Genomic DNA, 15877 nt, shown 5'->3' with positions numbered 1-15877 from the left:
CTATCGAGCAGCACGCGCAGGCACCGTGCATACACGGCTCGCGTCATGCACTCCGACTCAGCGATCGCCTTGCGCGCCGCCTCCAGCTCCGCAGCCTTGTGGAGTCTCGCCTCGAGATCGGACGCTGCGTCGTGGATGCTCTCCGCGTGATCAATGTACCAACTCACCGCCTCCTTGCGCGCAGCTAGCGCAGCGGAGGCCGCCTCTGCCGCCTCCTTTACGACGTCGACGCCACTGGCTGATGCCCCTGGCGCGCTATCGCTTGCCTCGCCACCAGCAGCGGCAGCAGCCTGATCAGCTTTTTTCTTGCGTTGCTTTGCCTTCTGCTTGTCTTTCTTGCTCGGCCTCCTCTCGGCGGCGACGGCGGCGGCAGCGTCTGCGACGGTGGCAGCCCGCCGCTTTTCGCTAGAGCCCCGGGAGCGAAGCGGCAGCTCTTCCAGCCAGGTGAGGTCGACCAAATCCTTCTCCTTGGCCGCCTCGGGGTAGGCGTGCAGCAGCGCCACCACCACCGCCTCCGACGCGCCATCCTCGACGGCCCGGTGCAGCGGCAGCCTCCGGCGCTCGTCCTTCTCCTTGGCCGCCTCGGGGTAAGTGTGCAGCAGCGCCACCACCACCGCCTCCGACGCGCCATCCTCGACGGCCCGTCGAGCATGGCGTCAAAGTCGCCGTGCTTGTTAGCGGGCCTACGAGGTGCCACCAGACGCGTCCCGGACATGTCCTTCGGCGCCTCTTCCCCCCGCGGCGCTGCAGCCGCACATTTTGACGCCGGCGAGCAACAAGGAGAGAATCTTTTTTAAAGGTCCTTTGCCGGGCCGCTGTTTCTTCTTTTGAAGAAGATGTTCGCCCGCGCGGCCTCCTCAGCAGCTCGCCTCGCCGCTGCTGGTCGGTTGCGGCCGGCTGCGCGGCCGCGCTCCTACCACAAGCTCATCATCTATGGGCGCGTGCAGTCGACGCCGCGCCTCGAGGGCGTGGATAAGGCAGACGCCAGCGGAGACAGCGCTGTCGCCGCCGCCGCAGAGGCAGCCGAAGCCTCTGCAGAGAGCCTGCCGCCATTGAGGCGGCCAACCTGCTACTTCTGGCTCAGCTCGACCGTGCCGCGCTTCTCCGAATGGCAGGCTCTCAGCGACAAGCGGCCACCGCCGCGAATGAGGTGGCGCGTGCGCGCCCGTGGCTCGCTCGCGCTCATTGCAGAGCAGGAAGCACCCGCCGCAGCAACCCCCGGACGCAAGCCCCGCCCGCCCTGGGCGCGCGCGTGTGCGAGAGCGCGGCGCCGCGGCGGCTCTGACGGCGAGAGGAGAGGCTGTGGCCCCGCTCCCGCCCCTCTTGCCCGCGAGACGGCGCCGCCTGCTTGTTGACGCCCTGCCGCCTCTCCCTCTCCCTCCCGGCCTCCTCAGCTCGTCCCCGGCGAGATGGTGATGGTCGAAGGCGCCCCTTCCCCGCCGGCCCGCACACCCACCCCGCAGTGGCCGCTCTCCCTCCCACGGCGAGTGCCCGGACCCGCCCTGCGCCAGCCTCTGTCCGCCCTGCCGCCTCTCGCCCGCTCCGCCCACCCACCGCCCGCCCACCGCGGCTCAGGCACCTTGCTTGGCGAGCTCGCGGGCCGGCCAAGCCGAGGGCCGCCTGGCGCCACGGCGTCGCGCTTCGAGGCGAGACGCGCCGAGATTAGCGCGAGATTGGCGCGAGGTTGACCCGAGATCTCGCCGTCGATAGGTCGCGGCGTCGGCGGTGCGCTTCGACGCGCTCGCGCGCAGTGCCTCCGCTCGCTCTCCGGCCGTGGCGGAGGGAACGCTCGACGAGGAGGCAGACGGGGAGGAGAGGAGAGGAGAGGAGGGGAGGGGAGGGGAGGGGAGGGGAGGGGAGGGGGAGAGGGAGTGCAGCGGAGACGAGAGAGCTTCGGCTCACCGCACCGGCGCTTCTCTGGGATGCAGGTGGGGTCTCTCGACGACGAGGTGGCCGAGGGCGACGCAGGGGGCGGCGCTGCGGAGGGCGGAGGTGCGGCGAGCGGCGGCGTGGGGGCGGCGGCAGAGGGTCGTTAGCACCGCACGTCGGTGGCAAGGATGAATACGCAATGGCCTCTGGGCCGGCGCGGGGGCCCCAGAGGGTGTCCATGCGGGGGGGAGATGGGGTCCCATGGCCCGCCGCAGGCGCCGATTTTTTTGGATTGTTTTTCTTTTTTGGAGTTTTTTACTTGTTTTCATGGGAATTCGGCGTACTTGCGGCCATGCTATCACGCCTTGCGACAGCCTGTCGGCGCAGCTGACCGTGCCATGATGCACAATTGATCACCTGCATAGCTCGCGGCCTTGTTATCAAGCATTCAGTGACGACCTGATCGTACGGCCAGTAGGAAGGTGTCCTTCCATCGTGTGCACGCTTCTGGCGCAATGCGCGTCACCTCGGATTGGCTGCTGGCACTCTCGAGGCTATGCCTACACAGCCTCGCGCGCATGGGCAGTCAAGAGGGACCACGCACCTTCTCAGGACAGCGCCGGTGCCTCTCTCTTGGACCGGCAAACGTGGTGGTATCGTGTCACCAATGTGGGACCAGTGCGGCATCGCGCCATCGACAGCTCTGAACTGCGCCTCACCACTGACCGGGAAGGCCGCCAAGTGGGCCAGCACAGGTCGCACATTGTGGCAGCAGTCAGCAGTGCATGGCTGATAGCTAGAGCAGCAGCGTCAGGGTCGCAGGGTCGGATCGTGTCAAGCCTCTCGCCCGGCCGGCCGCGTGCAGACGTCGGCCTGTCTGCTGTCTGGAGTGATCTGTCGGCGGTCAGTACGACCGATCAGGTCGGAGATTTCTGATGGTTGGAGGGTCTATCTGTATGTACTCCTCGAGATCTTTCCAAATCTGCCCTCTACTTAACCGTACTTAATCGGGAAGTTGGTGCTAGTGGAGACTAGTGGAGCCGGGGCCCCGTTTCCGCACTGCGGCGCGGCGCACGGTGCCTCCGGGGGGCCCCGCGCCGGCCCAGAGGCAATGGCCCGATGATGGTGCTCTCGGAAGGTAAAATCCGGGTTGTGTGTCGTGGTTTGAAGGTGTAAACGTCAGGAGTAATGGAAATCTCTGCGCAAGACCAGTAGATCGTTGGGGTAGAGAATGTAGATTAAGACTGGAGATCCTAGCGGATCTCTCACACGGACACGCCCAAGTCTCGCCAGTAGATCCGTCCTGTCCGGTTCCCCATTCAAGACTAAAGATCGAAGATTGAGATTGTGGATTGCAGATCGCTCTGAGCAGCAACAGGGCCAAAATGTGGAGATAGGAGATGGAGAATGCAGATTGTAGATCCTAGCGCCCAGCCATCCGCCCCAGATGTGAGATCGAAGATTGAAAATGGAGGTCGTAGATTGCTGCCGGCGGCGACAGTGGCCAAGTAGAAGATTGGAGATTGGAGATGAGAGATGGTCAGTGTGAATGAATCCAAATTGCATCTCCTTGAAGGTTTGAGCCCCCCTCCTCCCCCGGGCCCCCGAATCGAGATTGGAGATTGGAGATTGGAGATTGAGATCGGAGATCTGATCCGGCCTAAGATGACGACGTTGGAGATTGGAGATTGAAGATGGAGATCGGAGATCTGACTGGATCCCCGGCCTAAGATGACGACGCTGTGGATTAGAGAATATTGGAGATGGGGAGATCGGAGCCCACCCACCCCCTAGAGCCTAGTGGTGTTGATAGATGTTTTATAGATTTTTGTTTTTTCCTGTGGTCTGTGCGCGGACGGACCGGGGAGCCTGCGGCGCCATTTTAATCTTGAAATGCGAAAAGTCAACTCGGCATTCTGAGTTGAAAAATGCAATCTAAATTGATTTTTTGCAACTCAAAATGCCCTCAGCATCTCAAATTGCGGGTTCCCCGCCCCTGACGTCTGTCGCAAGATCTCAAGCGACTGCACGCACCAAACGCGAGATCTCAGACTCCTCTCGAGCATCTACACCGGAGAAGATTTGCCTCCACCAGTTCTTCAATCTACTGCAGCTCTTGGCAGGAGATTTGCCACTTAAGAGAGGTCTCTAAAAGGCATCTACGATCTACAGTCCAAGGATCTTCCGATGTTGCGCAGAGATTTCCATGTATGAACGTCAGACGCTCGAGTCCCATCGCAAAAAATCGTTAGCCCCCAGATCGATCACAAATTGTACTCGAGCACATTTGTCCACAGACAGAGCACTCCGAAACTCGCGCCAGGCGCACCACGCGCCACCCACGAAGACGGAAGAGAATGGCGGCCACAGTATGTTTCCACAGTGTGCGCCTTCGCCGTAGCTTCCATGCCCTAGCGTGAGGACTGTCGCTCTGGCTCGGCCCTTCCCTCGGGGCGGCGGAGCGCCTCGCCCCACAGGGAGGCGAGGATGCGGCGGGGCGGCGTGAAGGTCTCGCGCGAGTGCATCGCCGCCTGGTTGTCGATGATGAGCACGTCGCCGCTCTGCCACGCAAAGGCGACGCGGTGGGCCGCCATCCACTCCCCCGTCTCGAGCAGCGCGGCCACAGCCTCGCCGTCGAGCTCCTCGCCGTCTCCGTACCTGCCCACACCCGCCGCCGTGAAGAGGCGCCGTTCACAGCCCTCGGCATCGAGCCGCCGCTCGCCGCCGCCGCACCGGATCGCCTTGAGCGGGTCGTTGCGCCCGTCCTCCCAGCCGGTGATGGCCGCGATCACCGCGTTGTAAAACATCTCCTTGCCCGACCGCCCGTCCACGACGAGAGCGGGCATCTGCTTCGTCTCGGTGTACAGGTCGCCTGCTCACTGCACCGCCGCGTGAAGAAGACGCTGCTCACATCGCACGGCGGACTGCGGCGGCGTGTAGCCCGCCATTCCCGTGCCAGCGCCACGTCGTGCCGGCCGCCGCCATCGCCGCCTCGGCGCCCTGGCGCGTGTCGGTGTTGAAGGACGTCCGCCACGACTTTCCGATCGGCGAGAGAGGGTCGTCTTGCGCTGGCAGCGTGCGCGCGTACCGGATGCCGCGGGCCGCGAGCCGCTGGGCGACCGCGGGGTGCGCCTCGCACAGGGAAAGGAGGAGAGTCGGGCGCGGCCCGAGGGACGGCCGACAGACTGCCAGGGGTGGCCGAGAGGTGGCCGGGCGCACGGCCGAGAATGCGTGGCCGCACGCCTCGCGCAGGTGGGTCGCGACGGCGTTGGAGGGGATGATTGGGGTGGCTCCGCCGGTCTGGGCGGGAAACTCGCAGTAGAAGAAGAGGAAGGCGGGCTTGTCCTCGCACTGCGCCATCTCGTGGTGGAAGGGGATCTTCTCCTGCGGCGGCGCCTGTCCGCACGGCAGCAGGTGTGAGCCGCGCTCTTCGAAGAGTGCACACGCGCGTCTCCTCTCGCTGCGGAGCCTCATTGGCGGTGAAGACGCCGGGCGCGACCTCGGTGCGCGGCGCCGCCGAGCAGCCCATGCCGAACTCCTCGAGCCGCAGTCCCATGACGAAGTCCGAGAAGCCCTGCGGCGTCTCCATCCCGCCGAAGCCGCGTAGCAGGACCGCACCGTTCTCGCGCACCAGCCGGAGGAGCTCCTCTCGGTGCTCGGCAGCCCACTCGGTGAGCGTGGTGCGGCCGGACAGGAGCGGAGAGAGCGTCATCGGGAAGGCGCGGCCCGCAAAGACGCGCTCCTCGTCGATCGAGACCGGCCGGGCTCCGATCTGCTCCCAGCCGTCCGCGCCGCCTCCCCGCAGCAGCGTCAGCCGCCTCGCCGGCCGCACCGCGAGATCCCCGTCGGGCGCGGGCAGGCGGCTGGAGCGGCTGTCGGGTGGGTCCACCAATGCGATGCGGGCGGAGCAGGCAAGCAACAGCGAAATCATGGCCTAGCCAACAGCGAGCGAGCGAGCGAGCGAGCGGCGAGCCAGCGAGCGAGCGCAGTCCACCTTGATTTTCGCGAAACAAAAAACCCCGTGTGCTGACTCTGCTCCATGTCTCGCTGCGCCTCGGCGGCAGAGCCCAGCTCCATGAATTTGCCGCTTGAGCCGCTAAAACGCGAGCATGATCTTCGTGGCATCGAACGGGGCAGAATCTGAACGGGTGGCTTCGGCCATGGGTGATAGATCACTCCTGACCCGAGCTCAGGCGGCGAGCAGAAACGGTGCAAACGGGGCATTCGAGACGAGAACGAACGTGCGGTGCGTTCCGTGGCTTGCATGATGCGTGGGTGAGGTGCGTGTCCTGGAGGCCTTGGAGCTTCTTCACACACGGTCTCAATTCACTCCGGACGCTCGCTAAACGGGGAACTTCAGCTGGCGCGCTCACGTTGTTGAGTCGTTTCGCGGCGACTCGCCGCTGTCCATGAGTCGAATCGCTCTCTCCCTCCTGCTCGCCTCTCGCTCCGCTGTAGCCGACGTTTACCTGCACCACCCACGCGGCTCCAACAACAAGCTCAACGAGGTGGGCAACAACCGGCAGAATGCCGACCGGCTCTTCGACTCGGAAAACAACGGGGCATTCCATCGCCTCCGCCTCTGCCACCTCTCTCTCCGCCACCCTCACCTCCTCCGCCGCCGCCGCAGGCCGGCGGGTATCAGATTGGCGACAACTGTGCGCCGCCCGGCTGCAGCGACACCAACAACAACTACGACTATGACAAGCCTGGAGCGGGCAAGGGCCAGCTCAAGTACTACGAGAGCTCGTACCTCGATCTGGAGTGGACCAACCAGCACGGCTGCGGTGATCGCGACGGCAACGTCCGATGCAACTTTGTTATCCAATACGCGTGCGAGGACTCGATGCCCGATATCAGGGACGGGTACAGGTACGAGCGGACGGCGGGCAACGGCGCTGCGAACGGCGACACCAACAACGGCGACCGCGAGGGAGAGACATTCTTTCCCACCGAAGAGACATCCTCCGAACCGGAGCGAGCGCTCAACGAGCCCTTCTGGACTTTCCAGGACTGCTACTACAGGGAGCGGAACAAGGGTCTGTACACCGCGGACCGGCTCAATCCAAACAACGAAGACCAGCTCCGGGCCATCACGACCAGGCAGAACCCGAACGGTGACCGCCACGGCCTCGAGTGCCCGGAGGAGCGGGACTACTACCCTTACTGGCACCCCACCGTGTGGCGAGACGTTGCTGTCATCACCGACACGCCGGACCACTGCGACTTCTACCGCGCTGCCTCGCAAAACGTCAAGGACTATGGCCGCTGCTGCGACAAGACCATCTACGACTCGCAGGACGGGCGCTGCAGGCAGCTTCGGGGCCGGCCGAGAGACAACAACAACAGCCCTCGGGTGGAGGGCCCAAACAACCAAGTCGCGTGCGAGAAGGGCATCACCGACAACGACGGCACGTTCAGGCCCGGCAAGTGGATCGAGGGCGGGAGCTGGGACACCTGGCCGCCGGACTGCGAGAAGGCGCCCTTCAGCCGCGACAACCACCTCGGCAACGCCGCCGACAGGGACGTCTGGCACGAGAGCGGCGGCACCCGCCACGTCGGGGCCAACCGCTATCGCTGGAAGGTCCCAGATGACGCGCTCAAGGCGCTGGGCAAGGACGAGGCGACGTGCGTCCTCCGAATTCGGTACAACATCTCGACCGCCGATTTCGACGGCTGGAAGGGGTTTCTCAATCGCGGCTCCTCGGACGACGCCGTCACGAGCGTTTACAACAATGGCGACGCACTTGTGAAGAATAACCCGGATGGAGATTTCATCGGGTTTCAGCAGTCGAGGGCGACAGTCTTGGGCACGGGCTCGCCGCTCGCTCTCAACACGAACACCGCCCAGATCGGCCGCGTGTTCGAGGACCGCTCGCACACCTTCAAGATTATGAAGCGGCCCAGCGGTGGCCGCTGCGGCTGGCCTGCGCGCATCTTCAACGTTGGGGTCCGCGGCCGGCGCGGGAACATCGTGCAGGTCTACCCGTCCGTGGAGTACGACTTTGTGCCAAACCAGCTGCACGCGTACGAGGGCGACTGCGTTCACTTCCAGTGGACTGGAAGTGACGCCAACAGTGCCGGCAACGCAGGCAACGGCCGGCAGATGACGGACCGAACCAACCTGGTCGAGCTGACGGGACGCGGCACGAATGTCCCCGTCAAGCACGCCTACAACGACGTGGCGACCGGCGCGTACAACCGCGAGTTCCCTCTCTGGCGCAAGTACCCGTACACGAGTCTGTTCGAGGACGAGGAGACCGTGCGCAGGTTTGCTTACCTTGAGCAGGAGTACACCTGCTACCCACCCGGCATGATTCCACCCTCGCCACCGCCTTCGCCGTCGCCGACTCCGCCCTCCCCCTCACCGCCGCTGCCGCTCCCGCCCTCGCCCTCGCCGCCGCCCTCGCCCTCGCCGCCGCCCTCGCCCTCGCCCTCGCCGCCGCCCTCTTCTTCGCCCTCGCCGCCGACTACTCCGAGCGGGCGCCGCCTGAGTGAGGTGGGAGCGACACCGAGGGCATCTGAGCTCGTTTATGGGCAGCAGTGCGTCCCCAGCCGGCTATGCGACGACAACATCGACCCGAATGGAAACAATAATGGGCAGTGCCTCAACAACAACCCCTTTCCGACCAACCAGAATGAACGCAATAACGCAAACTGTCTCAACAACTGCAAGGATTTGAACGCCGCCACGGGCTACTTCGACGGTGGCCTGGTGCCGCTCAACCCCTGGCTCTCGTTGGAGACGACCACCTACAGCTACATGTCGACGCGGAACAACGACTTCAGCAACCGCAGTCAAAAGGGGTCGATCGTCGTCCACCCGTGGAAACTCCCGGTCATCCTCGGGGGCATTGTCTTCTTCTTCCTGTGCTGCGAGGTTTGCCTCTTCCTCTGCCGCCGCCACATCCACCTCTACCCGGGCGCGGTCATCTCCACCACGTCGAGCGCGCCGGCCGCGGCGGGCGACACCGTCCTGCAGACGACCGATCACAGCGGGTTCACGATCGGTGACAGGATCCGCATCGGCAAGGAGACAAACACGGTCGCCGGCTTCGGCTCCATCCACCTCGCGAGTGAGCTGAAACGCGACCACCCGGCGGGCACGTCAATCGTCTGCAAGAAGGGCTGGCTGGATCGCAAGGTCGGCCCGTGCGTGGCCGCCATCGTCCGCTTCCGCTGCCGCCTGTACGAGCGCTCGCAGATCGGCCGCTTCCCCTTCACCATCGCCCTCCTCGTCCTGTGCGGGTTGCTGTACCTGGCGGGCTACTACCTCGCTCTCGACGCTGGCGACGCGGCCCCGAGCTACGCCCACGCGAAGGCCTTTGGCCGCATGCTCGACGTCCTGTGCAACCTCATCTTCCTCCCCGTCCTCCGCAACTTCGTGTCCTGGCTCCGCACCACTCCGGTCGCGCCCATGCTGCCGCTCGACGACACGCGATGGTTCCACAAGGTTGTTGGCCTGCTGATGGCCATCGCAGCCCTCGGCCACATCGCCTGCCACTATCACCGCTTCGCGTGGCACCGCGCCTTCGGCTCCGGCGAGCCGATCGCCAGGCAGGCGGTCGGCACGTGGACCGGCATCAGCGGCCACCTCATCGCGCTCTGCATGATCGCCATGATGTTTACCGGCCTCGAGCGCTTCCGCCGCCGCAAGTGGGGCAAGGACTGGGGCGGACACTCCATCTTTGTCAAGGTGCACAAGCTCTGGGTGCCCGTGCTCGTGCTCCTCTGGACCCACAGCAAGGCCTTCTGGGCGTACTCGCTCTTCCCGGTGGGACTGATCCTCGTCGACAAGCTCATCGGCCGCCTGCGCGGCAAGGAGCCGGTCGAGCTGCTGCGCGCGGTCTCGCCGACCAAGGACGTGCTGCACCTGACGATGCGCCTCGCGAGCGGGCGCCGCTTCAAGTTCCAGGCGGGCCAGTACATCTTCCTGCAGGCGCCGGGCATCTCCGCGGAGTGGCACCCATTCACGCTCTCCTCCTCTCCGGAGGAGCGGACCTTCTCCCTCCACATCCGGTGCCGGTCCGACATGGACTGGACCTACGCGCTGCGGCAGATGCTGCTCCCGGAGGAGGGCGGGCGAGCAAAGACTTTCTCCCGGCCGGGGACGCTGGTGTCGGCGACCAGCCAGTTCGCCAACGACGACCCGGGCAAGAGCCAGGCCATCTCGATCCCGCACACGCTCTTTGTGGACGGCCCGTACGGTAGTGCGAGCGAGGAGGTCTTCCACTTCGAGGTGATGGTGCTCGTGGCGGCCGGGATCGGCGTCACCCCCTTCGCCAGCATCCTCAAGACGCTGGCCAAGCAGGCCCGGGAGGATCGCCTCGAGTCGCCGCTCAAAAAGGTGGCGCTCCCTCGTCCCCTGTGGCCCGGTCACACACGCGCGCGCGCGCGCGCTCTCCACTCTACTCTTCCACGTGCCCGCTGCAGGTCGTCTTCTACTGGATCTGCCGCGACGATCGCGAGTTCCTCTCCTTCAAAGACGTGCTCGTCGACATCCTCGAGGACACGAGCCTCGCGGGCATCTTTGAGCTGAATACGTGCGCGTCGCAGCTAGAGATGTTGCGAGACGCGCGTTGCCACGTGCGGCTGAGATGCTTCCTTGTCGCCGTCAGGTACATTACGGGCGAGGTCAACCTCAAGTCAGTCTCGGCGGACGAGAAGTACAACCAGTATGCGGGCCGGCCAAACTGGAACCGCATCGGCCAAAGCATCGGCGACAGCTTCCCGACCAGCGACGTCGGCGTCTTCCTCTGCGGGCCAAACGCCATCGGGAAGCAGCTGGCGGCGATGACCAGCAAGATGAACAAGTCGGACACCACCCGGCGCTTTGTGCTCCACAAGGAGTCCTTCTGAGCGGCGCGCCACTGGCGCGCGCCGCGGTCGACCACAACTGCGCCCCCTACAGTGAGAGATGCCTCAGTACCACACCTTCGTAGTTCGTTGCATGCATGTAGTGTTCAATACAATATAGCGCGTGCCTCGGACTCGGCGTGTCGTGTCCGGGGGGGGGGGTTAGGAGAGAGGGTGAGTGCATCCTCTCGGTTTTCCGTTGGGGCTCCATATTTTCTTCACTTGATCTCGTTTAATATATGTGACTTGTGAGGGATGCACACCCAAGTGACCACACACATGACACAACCGCTCGAGAGCGCTGTGTTTTGCCTTTTTGAAGACCGAACAGTTTTTTATCTGTAACATATGTCGCCGCACAAAAGCTGAGACTGTCCGCCCCGCCCGTGCCCCCCCCCCCCCTGTCCTCCCCGGCTCAAGTAAACAGCGACGACACCCAAGCACACACCTCAGTGCACGGCGAGCGCGTCCTCGATGGAAGCTCCCAAGCTCCACCCAGAGAGAGAGTCCGCAGGGTGGCCACGCGCCTCTTCTGAGCAGCTCGCGCTATGAGCGCTGGGCCGCCTCCGCTGCCATCCTGGCGGCGGTCGCCCTGGCCATCGCAGCGGCTGCAGCAGCACGCCTCGCCTCTGTCGCGGCCCTCGCCTCCTCGAGCGCCGTCTCCTTCCTCGCCAGCGCTGTGGTGGCCTCCTCCAGCGCTGCTTTCGCCTCCTCAAACGCCGCCCTGACCTCCGCCTGCGCCGCCCTGGCCTCCGCCTGTGCAGCCTCGGCATCCGCCTCCGCCGCCTCAGCCGCCGCCTCCGCCTCCGCCTCCTCCTCCGCCTCCTCCTCCGCCGCCTCCGCCTCCTCGGCCAAGCGTGCCGCCTCGGCCACCTCTGCCGACGCCGCCGCCTGGCTCTCCGCCGTGATGCCGAACCGGATCCTCTCCTCGGTGAGCGTCTCGAGAAGCAGGAGAAGCCTCTCCTCCTCGGCCTTCTTCGCCGCCTCGGCTGCGTCTGCCTCCGACGGCGCCTCGGCACCCTCCTCAGATTCCTGCGACGGCCCCGCCGCGCCCGCCCCGCCGCCCTTCTTCTTCTTCTTGCCCTTCTTCCCCTTGGCGCGCTTCTCCGCCTCGACCTCCGCCAGCAGCTCCTTGGCGTGCCGTGCCGCCTCCTTCTCCTCCGCCGCCCTCTGCGCCGCCCTCTCCGCCGCTCCCGCGGCCCACGCCGCCTCCTCCGCCGCCTTCTCCGCCGCCTTCTCGGCCGCCGCATGCTCCGCGAGGGCGCGCACGCACTCGGCGTGGCCCTTCTCCTTGGCCAGCTGCAGCGCGGTCTTGCCATCTGCACTGCACGGCGTCACGTCTGCGCCCGCCCGCAGCAAGCAGAGGAGGGCGGCGGGATGGCCGAAGAAAGCGGCAAGCATCAGCGCAGTGGTGCCGTGGCTGGTCTGCTGATCGATCACCGCGCCGTGCCGCAACGCCAACTCGACCAGCTTCTCGCGGCCGTACGCGGCGGCGCGAGTCAGCGCGGTGCCGCCATTGCTGTTCTGCAACAAGACATCCGCACCGCGCTGGAGCAGCGCCTCGGCCAGCCCCTCGTGGCCATGTGCCATAGCGAGCATCAGCAGCGTCATGCCGCTCACAGGGCCGTCCGAATAGAGGTACTCGAACGCCGCGTTGACCCGCCCGCCGCCGTCGAGCCACGCCAGCACCGCCTCCTCATGGCCTCGCCCAGCCGCGTCCACAACCTCCTCTGGCACCGCCCCGCCGCTCGGCTCGACCTCCGCCGCGCCGCCCTCGCCGCTCGAAGCAGAGGCCGCGGCACTCGCACCCACCGCCGCGCCTGCGCCGCCTGCCTCGGCCGACGGTGCCTTGCTCCGGCGCGCAGCCACCTCCCCGAGGTACGTCTTGAAGGCCTGGACGCACTCGGCGTGGCCCTTCTCCTTGGCCAACTGCAGCGCCGTCGCGCCCGCCGCATCGCGCAACTTCATGCCTGCGCCCGCCCGCAGCAAGCGGAGAACGACGGCGGGGCGGTTGAAGCAGGCGGCGAGAATCAGTGCGGTGCCACCGTTCTTGTCTTGCAGGTCGATCTCTGCGCCACGCCGCAGCAGCAGGTCGACCATCCGCTCTTTGCCGCCCCGGGCAGCCGTTGCCAGCGCCGCCCAGGCGGAGCTTTGGGTGTCCATCTCCGCTCCGTGCTGCAGCAGCATCTCCACCACCCGCTCGCGGCCACGGAAGGCGGCAGCGTTGAGCGCAGAGGTGCCGCAACTGTTCTGCAGGTTGATGTCCGCGCCACGCTTCAGGAGGAGCTCGACAATCTGCGCGTGCCCGCTCTGTGCGGCGAGTATCAGCAGGGTGCATGGAACCGTGCGGCCGCTGACCTGAGAGGGTTGCTCAGCGAGAGTGTCGGCCTTCCCGCCGACATTCAGCCACGATCGCACTGGTCCCAAGCGGCCGTCCTCAGCCGCCTTCAGGACGTTCTTTGGGACTTCACCACCCGGCGCGCTGTCAGCAGACGGCGGCGGCGTGCGGCGCGCGGCGTTGGCGCGGGAGCGAGAGGCGGGCATGACGGCTGGGCGGCTAGAGTGCGTCCTGCGATTTCTTCAATGTGGCTCTTACGTACATTCCCGGAGGAGGACTGCTTGACAGGGTTTGCGATGAGGAGTGACCCGAAGGGTTTCTCGGGGTTAGTTCTTTATGTCTTGAGAATGAGAAGAGATATGATGAAGAGAGGAGCGGAACGCCCTAATTTCTCTTTCCCTCGACCCGCTGTGAGTGGCGGCAAGCGCGTCCACCGGCCAAGCAGCATGGAGTACAACGATGCAACGCAGGTCATCGACGACGAGTCCGAGGAGGACGACGGCGACGCGGAGCAGTGGGCGGTCGTTGAGATGCGCGACGGCGGCGAAGAGCAGAGCCACCCTCTGTTTGTCGACCCCGGCCGGACCGAGGACCGGTTCTGGATCGGGCGCGACGCGAGCTGCGAAGTGACCCTCGATGCGGCAAGCGTCTCGCGGCGGCACGCAGAGCTCGTCGTGCGGCGCACCGGCGTCGGCGAGTACATCACCTTTGTGCAGCTCGACGCGAGCGCGCGGAACGGCGTCAAGGTGGATGGGCGCAAGATTTTGGCGAAGACGCTGACTCGGGTCCGTTTCGGCCAGAGCTTGCTGATCGGAAACGTCCGTATTCGCATCGTCGGCCCCGGATCCACATCCGTCGCTGAGGAGGCGCCGGCGGTGAACGCGGCAGCAACGCAGGCGCCCTCGCGTGTTGCCGCAGTACCTACTGCCGCGACAACACGCCACTCACGCCCAAGCGCGCGCGCCGCAGGTGGTCGAGGAGGAGGAGGAGGAGGCGGCGGTCAACGAGGACGCGTCCGGCGACGCGGCCGCGACGCAAGCCGCCGCCGGCACTGCAGGAAGCGGCGGCGGCAGCGGCGGAGGCCCCCCGGCGACTGAGGCGGCCAAGGCGGAGGAGGCCTTCACCCAGCAAGTGGATATCACACAGCAAGTGAGCGGCGGGCCTGTCTGCTCGGAGCAGCTCTCGCAGCCAGCCGAGGCCGGCGCGGGGGCGGACGGCGCAGCGGCGGCGGCTGTGGCGCCGGAGCTCGACGCTCCGACGCAGGCAGTCTTGCCGGCGGCGGGGGCGGCGGAGGCGGGAGAAGGGGCGGCGGAGGCGGCGGAGGCGGGAGAAGAGGCGGCGGAGGAGGCGGAGGCGGGGATGGACGACGCGACGCAGATTGGAGCCGAGCCGTGCGCGGAGGGGGCGGAGGAGGAGGAGCGCGACGAGGAGGAGCGGTCGGGCGCTTCTCCGGTGGCGGCCGCGGCGGCGGGCGGCGGGCGGCGCGCGGACCCCGAGGCGAGATCTCGCCGGGAGTGAGCGGGGATTGAGCCTAGACCGCCCTCTGTCTGCCGTGGGGGGCTGCTGCTGCCCGTCTTTAAGGCCGCCAGTCTCCAGAGGAGGTGGAGATGCGAGGGGGCAGCCCCACCACTTGGCCCACGCCCGCGTGTAGAGACGCTTCTCCCCTCCGCATGGGCAGGCGACGCAGCTGGGAGAGGCAGACTACGAGGCAACCATCGTCGACATGGAGGCGGAGGAGGAGGAGGAGGCAGAGGCGGCGGCGGCGGAGGCGGCGGCGGAGGCGGAGGAGGCGACCGTGCGCCGCGCTGAGCGCCTTCTCATCGCTCCCTCGCAGCCCCCTCCCCCCTCCCCTCCCCTCTCCGCCCATACAGCCCCTCCGTTTCCCCTTGCGCCTGTTCCGCCACCCTCTCCTCCGACCGCTCGCCCCGCTCCCCTCCTTCTCCTCCCGCCGCCAGCCCGCCCCTTGCCCGCCCCCAGCCCGCCCCTTGCCCGCCCCCAGCCCGCCCCTTGCCCGCCGCCAGCCCGCCCCTTGCCCGCCGCCAGCCCGCCCCTTGCCCGCCGCCCGAGCTCAGGCCCACGAGGCCCACGAGGCCCACGAGGCCCACGTGGCCCACGAGGCGCGGCCGGGCGGCACCGTCGCCGTCGGCGACCCGACTCCGGACTACGGCGAGGAGGAGGGGGCGGAGGAGGAGGGGGCGGGAGAGGGGGGTGGAGAGCCGGCCAGCCTGCCTGGGGGCTTGCCGCCCGCGCCGGAGGGCCCTGCCGGCGAAGCGACGCAGCTGGGAGGCGGCGACGGGTCCGCAACGCACTCCCGAGACACTTCCGATACACTTCCCGAGACACTCCCGAGACACCTCCGAGACACCTCCGAGACACTTCCGAGACACTTCCCGAGACACCTCCGAGACACCTCCGAGACACTTCCCCGCCTCCCCTCGCCGACCACGTGCCCCCTCCCTCAACTCGCCTGTCCGCGTCTCCGCGCGCAGCACCGCCGACGGGGTGTGCGCCTGACGCGTCCGCGACACGTCCGCAGGGACGCGACTCAAGTGGACGAGGAGGAGGGGGAGGAGGAGGAGGCGGCGGCGGCGCCAGCAGCAGCGCCGCCGCCGACGCCTTCTCCGTCCTCCCTCGCCCTCTCCGGCCCAACGGCGGGCAGCGCCGCGCTGCGCACGCCGTCCGCGCTGGTCGCGAGCACGCTTCGCGAGGCGAGATCACCCGAGATTCGCCGAGATTCGCCGAGATTCGCCTAGCACGCTGCGCGAGGTGTGCGAGCGCATGCAACACTCTCTTGGACCCCTCCGCCCCCCTCCC

The 15877-nt window shown here is 66.6% G+C and overlaps 5 protein-coding genes across 5 annotated transcripts in view; 4 read left to right on the top strand and 1 right to left on the bottom strand.

The window, feature by feature from the left end:
• Positions 1–836: 836 nt before the first annotated feature.
• EMIHUDRAFT_210806 (hypothetical protein) lies at positions 837–1285 on the top strand (the record flags this gene model as incomplete). The annotated part of the gene is made up of 2 exons (XM_005768773.1): positions 837–1150; positions 1192–1285. The coding sequence occupies 2 exons, from the start codon at positions 837–839 to the stop codon at positions 1283–1285; spliced, it is 408 nt and encodes a 135-aa protein (XP_005768830.1).
• Positions 1286–4099: 2814 nt separating this feature from the next.
• EMIHUDRAFT_436587 (hypothetical protein) lies at positions 4100–5871 on the bottom strand. The gene is made up of 4 exons (XM_005768772.1): positions 5339–5871; positions 4815–5265; positions 4603–4741; positions 4100–4527 (listed from the first exon to the last, which is right to left on the bottom strand). The coding sequence occupies exons 1-4, from the start codon at positions 5798–5800 to the stop codon at positions 4281–4283; spliced, it is 1299 nt and encodes a 432-aa protein (XP_005768829.1). The 5' UTR covers positions 5801–5871; the 3' UTR covers positions 4100–4280.
• A 407-nt stretch (positions 5872–6278) lies between these two features.
• On the top strand, positions 6279–8782 carry EMIHUDRAFT_41308 (hypothetical protein; the record flags this gene model as incomplete). The annotated part of the gene is made up of 3 exons (XM_005768771.1): positions 6279–6507; positions 6585–8029; positions 8414–8782. Coding segments are annotated over 3 exons (2043 nt in total), but the record flags the coding sequence as incomplete, so codon positions are not given.
• Positions 8783–9184: 402 nt separating this feature from the next.
• EMIHUDRAFT_416147 (hypothetical protein) lies at positions 9185–10965 on the top strand. Its single transcript, XM_005768770.1, has 3 exons — positions 9185–10216; positions 10303–10412; positions 10488–10965. Exons 1-3 carry the CDS (start codon positions 9203–9205, stop codon positions 10726–10728), a joined length of 1365 nt encoding a protein of 454 aa, XP_005768827.1. The 5' UTR covers positions 9185–9202; the 3' UTR covers positions 10729–10965.
• Positions 10966–13509: 2544 nt separating this feature from the next.
• The window catches only part of EMIHUDRAFT_451556 (hypothetical protein), a gene marked incomplete at both ends in the record, with an annotated part of 10409 nt that continues 8041 nt past the window's right edge, over positions 13510–15877 (top strand). The window contains one exon of the mRNA XM_005768769.1: positions 13510–13971. Within this exon, the coding sequence (XP_005768826.1) occupies positions 13510–13971 (462 nt within the window). The remainder of the gene's footprint in view (positions 13972–15877) is intronic.

Source organism: Emiliania huxleyi, assembly GCF_000372725.1.
Source record: "Emiliania huxleyi CCMP1516 unplaced genomic scaffold EMIHUscaffold_45, whole genome shotgun sequence".
In the NCBI taxonomy this organism is placed as follows: domain Eukaryota; phylum Haptophyta; order Isochrysidales; family Noelaerhabdaceae; genus Emiliania; species Emiliania huxleyi.
The sequence above is the reverse complement of the archived record's forward strand: the minus strand, read 5'-3'. Positions and strand labels throughout refer to the sequence as shown.